This window comes from Hipposideros armiger, unplaced genomic scaffold (genome assembly GCF_001890085.2).
Source record: "Hipposideros armiger isolate ML-2016 unplaced genomic scaffold, ASM189008v1 scaffold_117, whole genome shotgun sequence".
Lineage (NCBI taxonomy): Eukaryota > Metazoa > Chordata > Mammalia > Chiroptera > Hipposideridae > Hipposideros > Hipposideros armiger.
In genome coordinates, this window is record NW_017731467.1 from 376,933 (window position 1) to 389,809 (window position 12,877).

At 38.8% G+C, this 12,877-nt stretch overlaps 1 protein-coding gene across 2 annotated transcripts in view; it reads left to right on the forward strand.

The window, feature by feature from the left end:
- Positions 1–419: 419 nt before the first annotated feature.
- Positions 420–12,877, forward strand: part of AGXT2 (alanine--glyoxylate aminotransferase 2) — a 41,009-nt gene continuing 28,551 nt past the window's right edge. Inside the window, exon 1 of one of the 2 annotated variants that reach the window (XM_019647886.1) lies at positions 420–588. In XM_019647886.1, coding sequence (XP_019503431.1) covers positions 504–588 — 85 coding nt within the window. In that variant the 5' untranslated portion in view covers positions 420–503. The remainder of the gene's footprint in view (positions 589–12,877) is intronic. The other variant, XM_019647885.1, reaches the window with a different exon arrangement.

Sequence of the window (12,877 nt, forward strand, 5' to 3'; positions counted from 1 at the left end):
CTTTTGGAATGTCCCCTTCCCCATTAATCCCTCTTCTCTTGCTCTAAAACCCCCCAATACCAATACCAATTTCTTTATCCATTCACTTCATGCATAGTCCCCTTCTCTCTCTTTTATTTACATGCCTCCTTCTCAATCCCTGACCATCCCCCCACAGCCATTACCACCCTCCTGCAGAGAGAAACCCACCCTGATGAGACCCTGATGGAACACAAAACTAACAAAACTAGTGCAGAAGCCCTTCACTTTGCCTGCCTGCCTTCTTCCTCTTTCCTTTCTCCCTCCTTCCTTCCACCACTCCCTTTCTTACTCTTTCCTGAAGGCACTGATGCCAGCCTTGGGAGCTCTCTCTGCGCTTGTTGAAGTGGTGGCAGTAACCACTCCAGGATTCCCCCTTGAGCTCCGCCCCTTCCATCCTAATCTCAAAGTCCAGCCGGTGGGTGAGCAGTTGGAGCCCTTCCTCCGAACTGTTTCCAGAGAGATTTGCTTCCTGACTAAGAGACATGACTCTAGCCTGGAGACATTTGCCAAGAACTTTGCACCTGGAGACTTCCTCTCCCAGGATCCGAAAGAAGTGTCCTCTGAGCGGTGAGTGGAGACCAGGGAGTCGTGGGTCAGTAGAGGCCAGTGAGCGAGAAGGGCTGTGTTCTGGAAACTGTTGCCTAGAACTCTGGAATGTTAGACCTGACTGGGGTCTTAGAGACAGGCCATCTAACACAGATCCAATGCCCCCCTCTCACATCCAGTAGTTTTCAATGCCCCTTCTGTCATAAAATGAAATTCATGGATAATAAAACCTGACTATACACACTTTCAAAATAAAAGCAGCATGACACCTTAGCTGTAATATAAAGAAGAAAAGAAAGAAAAGCAATTTAAAGTAAAATGTTAAATGCAATATAGAGGTATTAGCTGTAATATAATGAAGAAATGAAAGAAAAGCAATTTAAAGTAAAATATTCAATGCAATATAGAGGTATTTAAGGTTGACAACTTTAAAAGACATAAGGCATCCTCACGTATTTCCACCAGGCCCCCAGGAGGAGACTGACATTGAGAAGTGCAGTCATTTACCCAGGGACACCCAAGAAACTAGAACGCAACCCTGAGCCCTCCGCTCCCACTCAGGCTCTTTTCTGTCTCCAGCAGGAACAGAAAACATCAGGAGACTTGGTGTAGCCAGCCATTAGTGCATTCATGTATTATGTCGCATGTGCTTGTCATTTTCACATGTATTTTGTTTCACTAGAACCCCACCACCTCCTTACCAATTTCCCTCATGCAAACATGAGCATAGGTAGCTAGCTGCATGTTTATGTGCCACAGTGTAACTCTATGCCTCCCAAGCTCTAATCGGGAACAGGAAACCTTTTTCCATTTCCTATTATAATTAATTTTAATTTCATTTTCTCCTCATCTTTCCTTTTTTCTCTATTCTTTCTTCTTCTCCTATTTGCTTTTTATTCCCTAGACAATTGCAATTCCTTGAAACTTAATACATATATGATGCTTTAAATGATTGTCTCCTTTTATCTTCAACTGAACTTATCAGTGAGTACTATTACCCCAATTCACAGAAAAGGAGTCAGAAGAATAAAGAATAATTAAGAAATTTGATCAAAGTCAGAAACATAGAAGTAACAACTTAGGATTCAAAGCCATGTCTGCCTGCCTCCAAAGTCAGATGACTCCACCAGACCCTTTCTTGCTCTTCCTCCAGTCCTGATTGGAGCGCTCTCTTCCTCCAGTCATAGTTTTTTTTTTGCCAGAACTTCATTTAACCTCAACATTTTCTGAGAAAAAGCTAGAATTATATCCAGAGTTTTATGCTCAATAAGGAGGATGCTATGCTGAAAGTACCAGTTGTTGACAAATGAAAAAGTCCTCTCTACAGTCCCCTCCCCCTTTCTCTTCCTAACCCATGATGGTTGTGGAGCTGAGCTGATGATAGTAGCAGGTGTCTTAGAAATGGCAGGTGAGGCTTGGTGCCTAGAGATGCTGATCAATTCATCAGGGACTCTTTATCATAGCTCTGCCAAGGAAACTACAGAGGAGAAGTAATCTTGCAAACCCATGCCACATATACATGAATGTCATACTTTTTACCTAGCTTTTCAAAACGCTTTGGGGCTTTATTTCTACTTTCTTAGGTACTGTATCTATCTATCTATCTATTTATCTATATCTATCGATATAGATAGATATCGATATAGATAGATAGATAGATAGATGATAGATAGATATAGATATAGATAGATATAGGTATAGATATATGCCTGCTTATGTTTGTTCATCTAAACACACACTCATTGAACACACCAAGCTGTGTGCAAAATATATACCTAATCAAAACTATTTGAGTACAAGAAATTCCAGTTAAAATGGCAGAGTAGGTAAACATTGTGCTGGCCTCCTCCTGGGACCACATCAAAATTGAAAATAAACTATAGAACAACCATTATTGAGAATCGCCCAAAGTCTAGATGAACAGAAGTCCTGTAACTAAGAATGACGCTCCGTGTTCATGGATTGGAAGAATCACCATAGTTAAAATGGCCATATTACCCAAAGCAATATACAGATTTAATGCAATCCCAATGTCATTTAAAAAAAATAGAACAAAAAAATCATCAAACTTCTATGGAATCACAAAAGACCTGAATAACCACAGCAATCCTAAGAAAAAAAGAACAAGGCTGGAGGTATCACACTCCCTGACTTGATACTACAAAGTGATAATAATCAAAACAGAATGGTATTGGCAGAAAAACAGATGCAGAGACCAATGAAATAGAACTAAGAACCCAGAAATAAACCCACATATATATAAACAGATCATTTTCAATACAGGAACTAAAAACATACGATGGAGGGGGGAAAAAAACCTCTTCAATAAGTGGTGCTGGGAAAATTAGAAAGCCACATGCAAAAGAATCAAACTAGACTGCTATCTGTCATCGTATACCAACTCAAAATGAATCAAAGGCCTAAACATAAGACCTGAAACAATCAATTGCACTGAAGAAAGCATCAGTACTAAACTTATGGACCTTGGGTTCAGAGAGGATTTTATGAATTTGACCTCAAAGGCAATGGAAGTAAAAGCAAAAATAAATAAATGGGGCTATATCAAACTAAGAAGTTTCTGCACAGCAAAAGAAATCATCAACAAAACAGAACGGCAACCAACTGAATGAGAGAACATATTTGCAAACAATGCCTTCGATAAGGGGCTAATATCCAAAATATATAAAGAACTCATACAACTCAACAACAAAAAAACAACCAAATTAAAAAATGTGCAGATGAGGGCTGGCCGAGTGGCATGTTGGTTAGGCGTTGGCTTGAGATGCCAGCTCTGAGCAGCAGGGCCCCAGTTCGGATCCCACATGAGGGCCAGTGACGATGCGCTCTCTACAACTAAGATGGTGAACAACAGCTCAACCTGGAGCTGGGCTGCCATGAGTCGCTGGTGGCAGCACAGGTTGCAGTCGGTTTGGCCAGCAGCAGGCGTGAGCTTTCATGAGCTGCCACGAGCCGCCGTGAGCGGCCATCCAATGGCCAGTGAGTGACTGCCTCACCTGGGAAGAGCACAATGACAATACCAACATGGGCCAGTGAAGCGACGTCCTCCACAACTCGACTGAAGAACAAAAAAGGACAGCAACTTGTCTGTTCCCCTTCCCCGATTCCCCAATGCTGTTCCCCAACGCTGTTCCCCTCCCCCAATTCTCCAATAAAATCTTTTAAAAAAAATGTGCTGATAACCTAAACAGACACTTCTCCCAAGAAGACATACAAATGGCCAACAGATATATGAAAAAAATGTTCAACTTCATTAGCTATTAGGGAAATGCAAATCCAAACCACAATGAGATACCACTGCATACCTGTTAGAAGGGCTATTATCAACAAGACAAGTAATAACAAGTGCTGGAGAGGCTGTGAAGAAAAAGGAACCCTTAAACACTGCTGCTGGGAATGTAAATTGGTACAGCCACTATGGAAAACAGTATGGAAGTTCCTCAAAAAATTAAGAATAGAATTATCATACAACCCAGAAATCCCCCTTCTGGATACCTACCAAAAAATTCGAAAACATTTATCCATAAAGGTATTTGTACGCCTATGTTCATTGCAGCATTATTCACAGTGGCCAAGACATGGAAATACAGTGTCCTTCAACAGATTATTGGATAAAGAAGATGTGGTATGTATATACACAATGGAATATTATTCAACCATAAAAAAAGATGAATACGGCATTTGTGACAACATGGATGGATCTTGAGATTATCATGCTAAGTGAAATAAATCAGACAATAAAAGTCGAGAACCATATGATTTCACTTATATTTGTATGTGGCATATAAAATTGAAAGCAACAAATGAACAAGACAAATAAACAAAAAATCATAAACACAGACAACAGTTTAGTGGTTACCAGAGAGTAAGGGGAGGTGGGGTGGTAGAAGAGGATAAAGGGGGTCAAGTGCATGGTAATGGAAGAACTGATTCTGGATGATGAACATACAAGGAAATATGTAGTTTATGTATTATAGAATTGTACACCTGAAACCTATATAATTTTAGTGACCAATGTCACCCCAATAAATTTAATAAAGATTAAAAAATAATGATGGAAACTTTCCTAAATTAGCAAAGGAAATAGACATACAAAGCTAGGAAACTCAGAGAGTCCCAAGCAAGATGAACCCAAAGAGGCCCACATCACGACACATCATAATTAAAATGATAAAAATTAAAGACAAAGAAACAATCTTAAAAGCAGCAAGAGAAAAGCAGTTAGTTACCTACAAGGGAGCTCCCATAAGACCACCAGCTAATTTCTCAACAGAAGGCATGAAATATCCAAAGTGATGAAAAGTAAGGACCTACAACCAAGATTACTCCACCTTGCAAACCTATCATATGGAATTAAAGGACAGATAAAGAGCTTCCTAGACAGGAAGTTAAAGGAGTTCATCACCTCCAAACAAGTATTACAAGGAATGTTAATGGGACTTCTTTAAGACAAATAAGAAAGAAAGAAAAAATAAAGAAAAAAAGGATTAAAAACAAATAAAATGGCAATAACTACATATCTATCAACAACTACTTTAAAGGTAAAGGATTAAATGCTCCAATTAAAAGACATAGGGTGATCTTTAGTGACTTATAGACAGTGGTAAATATAGAAACATGAATTCAGCACACAATACATTTCTCTCAAACAGGAAGAATCAAAAAATGTTTTTCAGTGTGTTCTTTGCTCCCCTGGAAGCCAGAGTCCCAAATTCATGAACTGATTTTGTTGCCTTCCTCTGCTTTGGTCCCCCATGAGTTTTTCAATGTTTTAGTGACTTAGTCCATAGACTCTTAATCCATATTTTGAAGCAGATTCTCCAAGCAAGTCCCTAAAACTTTGTCTGCATGTTCATAATAACTGAGAACTGTAGATTTTAAGATACATAGGTACCTGTTTGTAGCAACAGGTACAAAAGAAAAGCAGAGCAGGTGGAACATGAGAGAATGTGTTTTGCACATAACTTCAAACAAATACTGTGAACATGTCCTGTGAGTGTCCAGTAAACAGCATTCTAAAAAAAAAAAAAAAAAGCCATAGGTTGGTTGAATGGATAAGAAAACAAGACCCTTACACATACTGCCTACAAGAGACTCACTTCAGATAAAAAAAAATAAAAAATACACAGACCGAAATTAAAAGGCTGGGAAAAAGATATTTCATGAAAATGGAAATGGGAAAAAAAGCTGGGTAGTAATACTTAACAAACAAAGGTTATAACAAGAAACAAAGAAGAACCCAGTAATCCCACTTCCGGGTATTTGTCTGAAGAAACTCAAAGCACTAATTTGTAAAGATATAGCCATCCATATGCTCATCGTAGCATTATTTATAATAGCCCAGATATGGGAGCAATCTAAGTGTCCATCAATGAATGGATGGATAAAGAAGTGGTAGATATAACAATGGAATATTACTCAACTATAAAAAAGAATAAAATCTTACCATCTGCAATAACATGGATGAACCTAGAGGGTTTTCTGCTAAGTAAAATAAGTCAGACAGAGAGGGACAATATCATATTCTTTCACTTCTATGAGGAATTTAAAAAGCAAAATAAATAAACAAAACACAATCTCACAGATACAGAGAGCATTTTGATGGTTGCAAGATGGGAGGGGGTTTGCGGGAGTGGATGAAAAAGGTGAAGGGATTAAGAAGTACAAATTGGTCATTACACAGTGGTCATGGGGATGTAAAGTACAACACAGGGAATATAGTCAATAATATTGTAATAACCATGTATGGTGTCAAATGGGTACCAGACTTGTACACCTGAAACTAGTATTATATTGCATGTCGATTGTAATTTAAAAATAAAAAAATAATTTAAAAAAAAAGTATTTGAGCACCCGCTATGCACCTGTACCGTAAACAGAGCCACAGTAAGCAAAGCAAAACTACTGTGTATCCCAGTGAGAGAGGCTGAGCATAAATGGTAAACAAATAAGTAAAAAATAAATAAACAAATCCAACAGAGATACATGTCATGACTAAAGCCAAATCAGGGTGACGGGGTAGGAAGATAAACTGGAGGGAGGAGGAGGCAGGGACTATGTCAGATAGGGAGACCACCAGGTGCTAAGTGTTGTCAGATACACAGAAATAAATGTCACAATCCTCATGTAATACCAACCTGTACACTGGATGATAATGTGTACATAAAATATTCAGCCTTGCCTATGTTTGATGTGCACAATCGTTTAGGGCTAAATATGTAGGCAAAGTTCCAGGAGCAATTTATTTTCAGTATAAAAGTGAAGAAAATAGCACCGTGGTGCCTTCTTTCTCACTAATCAGCTAACAATTGTTAAACATATAACATTTCCAGGAAGGTGGGGTATGTGCTCAAATGTGTCATGTTCCTATCATCGCCTTTCTCGCCCACAAGGAGGGGTGCACCGGGGTGCAGGTGATGGCCAATAATGCCCATTTCCATAAGAAGCTTCCCATGATTCCTGCAACACCTTTTCTAAGAAGAACATTACAATTAGCCCTGAAGGGAGGTCTCCCGCCCACACTACTCCTGCCTGTCCTTGCAGACCCTGCAGAACTGATTTAATCCCTGCCAAGGCCAGGAGGGGCAACCTCAGAGAGGGCCTGCTCCCAAAAGTGACAGAAGGAAGGACGGCTGCCAGCCTCAGGATCAGGCAGCGCTCTCACTTGCGAACAACAGCAACTGGGCCTGGTTTACTTAAGCAAAAGGGTGTTTATTGGAAGGCTATGGAGGGAGGGAGAGGGTGGAAAGAATCGATAGAAGGGTGAGGAGGTGGGCAGGATTGGGCATGAAGTGACACGAGGAAAGGCCAGGCAGGAAATGCTTCCTAAGCACGTTGTGGCTCTGATGAGGGCTGCCAGCTATTCTCTCCATCCGGGTCATATTCTCAGGCCCTAAGGAGAGGACATCTCATTCACCCATCAGGGGTCTCATACCCTTCCCCTGGCAGCCCTGGTGGCAAGCAGGCACCTGGTGTATTATTATCCTGTCACTCAGAGAACATGGTTCGGCAGAGCTGGTTCCCCACAGAGACTAGAGTCCTATTAACTGTGATGGGGGATTGGATGATACTGAACATCCACTACTAGAGTCCTCTTTGATCATGCAGGCTGTGAAACAGTTTAAGAAGAAAAACGGGTGCCTTCCCAGGTCTGGGAGCTGGCAGCTCCAGCTCAGCAGGGTGCAGATGAGAAAAAATTTCTCCCCAACCAACCACGGGCCCTCACTTATTCAGACCTCACCTTTGTCTCAACAGACCTCCATGAGGTGGCATGGCACTCTATGGGAGGTCCTCAAAACTACAAACACCTCACTTTAATCTATGTCAGCCTCAGCTCTAAGGCGAAATGATAAAATCTTCCTAAAGCATTGGCTATGCCAATTATCAAATGAGATAACCAAAGTGATAAGTTTTTTTAAAGTTACTTAATATGCTAGGCAGAAGTAAGGCATAATTAACATTTTAGTAAATCACCTTAATGTTCTATTAACTGTGTCCATTGTGTATTTTCAAATACTTTATAGGCTTTTCTTTCTTTTTTTTTTTTTTTCGAGTAAGGAAGGCCTTGATAAATGCCCTCTCTGTGTTGAAAGCTGGTTGTGGACGTTAGAAAAATCTTTATCATTACAAAGAGAATTTCTCCCAGAATTTTCAAATGCCACAAAAAATCGATTTCTCTCACCTAATCTTGCCCAACAGGTTTTCACTTTTGGATCGATTTGGAGAGAAAGAAAAAAAAGTTAAGGTTATGCACTTGCTGTGAAACTCTGTGAGAATTAGGCAGTGGGGAAACTAAATTTACTTACCCACTTGTCATTTATTATGTAAGAGTGGTGGGGTTCTCCAAATGAAATGTTGCTTTTAAGTTGAATTGTCCAGGTGAATTGAAGTGGAAATTGGTGAATTGGATGAAAATCATTAGTTGTCATCTGTCTTTAGCCGCCCAAAAAGGCAACATCAGACCATTTAAATGATGCAAAGGAAACAAAAAATGCCTATACAGAAATAGACCTGGGATTCAATTTTATTAACTCAGATCTCAGTTATCCCTTCTCTCACTCCCCGTGGGTCTGTCTGCTCCCATACACACACAGCCACCATGCATGCATACACAAACAGACCTATGTGTGTACACGCACACACACAATTTCCAAGAACCCAAGAGAAGTTTTATTAACCTTGAACTCTTATGTTGTCCTCAAAACAAGAAGGAAGGCAATTCATGGTTAGGAAGAATTGATATAGTTAAAATGTCCATACTACCTAAGGCAATATATAGATTCAACACAATCCCTATCTAATTTCCAATTACATTTTTCACAGAACTAGAACATATAATCCTAAAATTTATATGTAACCATAAAAGACTCCAGGTAGCCACGGCAATCTTAAGAAATAAGAACAAACTGGGAGGATCACACTACCTGACATCAAATCATGCTAAAGGCTATAGTAATCAAAACAGTATGGTACTGGCATAAAAAACAGACACATAGATCAAAGGAACAGAATGGAGAGCCCAGAACAAAATCCATTCCTATATGGTCATTTAATCTATGACATTGGAAGCAAGAATTTGCATTGGGGTAAAGACAGTCTAATAAATGGTGCTGGGACTACTGGACAGACACACATACAAAACAACGAAGCTGGACTACCTCCTTATACCATAGACGAGAATAAATTCAAAATGAAAATGAATTAAAGACTTAAATGTAAGATCGGAAACCATAAAACTCCTAGAAGAAAATATAGATAGTAAATTTGCAGATATTACCCTTAGTAATATTTTTCCTGATATATCCCCTTGGGTATGGGAAGCAAAAGAAAAAATTAACATATGGGATTACATCAAACTAAAGAGTTTTTACACAGCAAAGGAAACCATCAATAAAACAAAAAGGCAGCCTACTGAATGGGAGAAGATATTTGCCAATGATACATCGCACAAAGGATTAATATTGAAAATTTATAAAAAAAACTCATACAACTCAACACCAAAAAAACAAACAACCCAATTTAAAAATGGGCAGAGGACATGAAGAGACATTTCTCTAAAGAGGACATACAGATGGCCAACAGACATATGAAAAAGTGTTCGACATCACTAATCAGTAGAGAAATGCAAATAAAAACCACAATGAGACACTACCTCACTATGGTCAGAATGGCTATCATCAATAAATCAACAAACAAGTGTTGGCAAGGATGTGGAGAAAAAGGAACCCTCAGGCACTGCTGGTAGGACTGCAGATTGGTGCAGCCACTATGGAAAACAGTATGGCAGTATCTCAAAAAATTGAAAATGGGCCTATCTTATGACCCAGCAATTCCACTCTTGGGTATCTATTCAGAGAAATCCAAAACACTAATTTGAAAAAATATACGCACCCCAATGTTTATTGCAGTGCTATTCACAATAGCCAAGGCTGGAAAACAACTGAAATGCCCATCGGTAGACAACGACTGAATTTAAAAACTGTGGTACATTTATACAATGGAGTATTACTTGGCCATAAAAAAGAATGAAATCTTACAAATTGCAACAATATGAATGGACCTAGAGAACACTATGCTAAGCAAAATAAGTTAGACGGAGAAAGACAAATACCATATGATCTCACTTATATGTGGAATCTAAAGAACAGAATAAGTGAACAAACTAAACAGAAATAGCGTCAGAGATACAGAGAAAAAACTGATGATTGCTAGATGGGAGGGGGGTGGGAATGGGAGAGAAGGTAAAGGAATTAAAAAGTACAAATTAGTAGCCACAATAATGCCACAGGGACATGAAAGACAGTTTGGGGAATATAATCAATAATGTTATGAAGATTTTGTAGGGTGTCAGATGGACACTTGTCTTGTTAGGGAGACCACTTCATGGATGGGGTAGATTCCTGACCACTGTGCTGTACACCTGAAGCTGAAGCTGAATAGTATTGAATGTCAACTATAATTAAATATATCTGTATATATATATATAATTTTTTAAAGGATGCAGGTAATTACATATTTAGATTTTAATTTTTTCCTAGCAAATAATGAAAACCAAAGTATTTTTGTTTGTTTGTTGTCCACCGATCCTTATTATTACAATTATTTTGAGTGTGGATTGTTTAATGAGAGGGGAGATATGAAAGGCAATAGACTTTTGAGATGTTATCTAGACTTATTTCACTTATTGGCTAATTATTTTTCCTACTTGCTTGCGATCTGTCTTCCTCTCTTTCTTTCTTCTTTCCTTCCTTCCTCCCTGCCTTCCTTCTGTCTTTATTTTCTTTCTTCCTGAGAACAGGATTTTATGTATTTTATTTGGACCCCTCATTCTACTGTCATATTCCTATCAGTTGGGCTAATGAATGAATGAACAAATAAATGAATGAACAAATGAATGAATGAGTCTGCCTTGACTATTTAAAACCCAGGCTTTCCTTTATCAAATCTTTCTTTTCAAATCTCTTGCCCCTCTAGCCTACTTTCTTTTTTGTTTTTTTTGTTTTTTTTATTGTTAGTTTTAGGTGTACAGAACAATGGAATAGTTATCCTTTTCACCCCTCACACAGAAACAACCCCCCTCTCCCATCCACTGCCCTCCCACCCCCGATATCATGCTTATCTATTACAATTCCATTGACTCCATTTCCACACTCTATTCCGTGTCCCGTGACTATATGTATATATAATTTTAATTGACATACAATATTATTCAACATCAGCTTCAGAAATACAGTGTGGTGGTCAGGCCTCTACACCGACTATGAAGTGGTCTCCCTAACAAGACATGAGTCCATCTGGCCCCCTAAAAATATTTACAACATTACTGATTATATTCCCCAGACAGCCTACTTTCATAATTCCTATATCCTTGACGTCAAGAGAGTGTATAGCCTTCTCAATGGGCAACTCCAATTTTGCAGATAGGAAAATAAGACTGAAAGAGTGAAGGGAATTTGAATTCTTAGAAACATTCAGAATAATTTTTTTTTCATCTCAGAAGTGTAACTAATGTAGAGGGACACAATGAAAAGCTTTTCAAAAGGTGAAATTCTCAGAAAACCTAAGCTATCATTTTTGGTCATTTTTGCACATGGATAGCCAAAAGCTACTTGCTTTTAAAATAAGAGCAAATTAATGATGTTTGTTATTCTTTAGAGCAGAAAAGGGAATGAGACCGCTTTGAAAGAAAACATATTTAGAGCTATTACTTTTCAGCTTCCTTTAAAGACACAATTGTTCATTGTGTTTCTCAGGGCTGTGACTTCATAACCACACAAAATACCAACATTTCACCCATGAATTCAAACCTTTGTGCTGAAGAAGAGACATCATTTCCTCAGCCCTCTCCACCTGCAAATTTATATCAGCACTTAAAAATTAGCAGCATTCTTTTCCAAAAGTACTTAAAAAGTACTTTTCCAGCCCTGATCTCTGGCTTCATTATTCCATTGCAATGCTATAGAGATGTCAAAATCTGTGCTAGCAGGGGAAGGGAAAGGTAGCCAATGAATGAGTGAAAAAGTACTAGGCTAGGAGTCAGGAACTTGGAGTTTTGTTCTTGTTCTGCATGCAGCTAACTAATTTGGTGACCTTGAACAAATTAACTTACCACTTTAGGCTGACTTCCTCATCTATAATATGAGCATTTTCACACACACACATACACACACACACACACACACACACACACACACACATACAAAACTAAGGTCCCTTCTAGCTCTAAATAGTTAATGATTCCTCTGGGTCAGCTTGTCTTTGCTTTGTCATGGTCTTGTGTTGTCAAGCTCTTTGTATTAGTGTGTTTTGGAGGAAGGTTTTTCTTCCAGATCTATTTGCATGCAGTATTTGTTAATATACTACATTGCCTAGCACCTATCTCTCCTCATTCCCTACAAGGGCTGTCAACAGCCATTCATTTCTTGTTTATTGACAGTCAACCCAGAACCAGGAACTGGGATAAGTACTGGGATTCAGGCATTGGGCAACCCAAAGTTTAGAAAGCACCTCTATTTACAAAGAGGATCTATTCCAACAACACACGGGAAGAAGCTGGATCAACTGAAAAGAGAAATGTAGTTGGGGGCGGGGAGGAGCTTCCGAAACTTGTGAGGGACCATGATGAGGGAAGCCGTGACTTCCCCCAACATCGTCCATGCCCTTCCTGACTAGATTCGAGAGGAACAGAACTCTATTTTTCCTCCAGAAAATTTATTATTGAGATACCTCAGTTTTTAAATCCAAACTAAAGGATGGTTTAAATGATTTATTTTTAACTAAGAAATGAAATTGC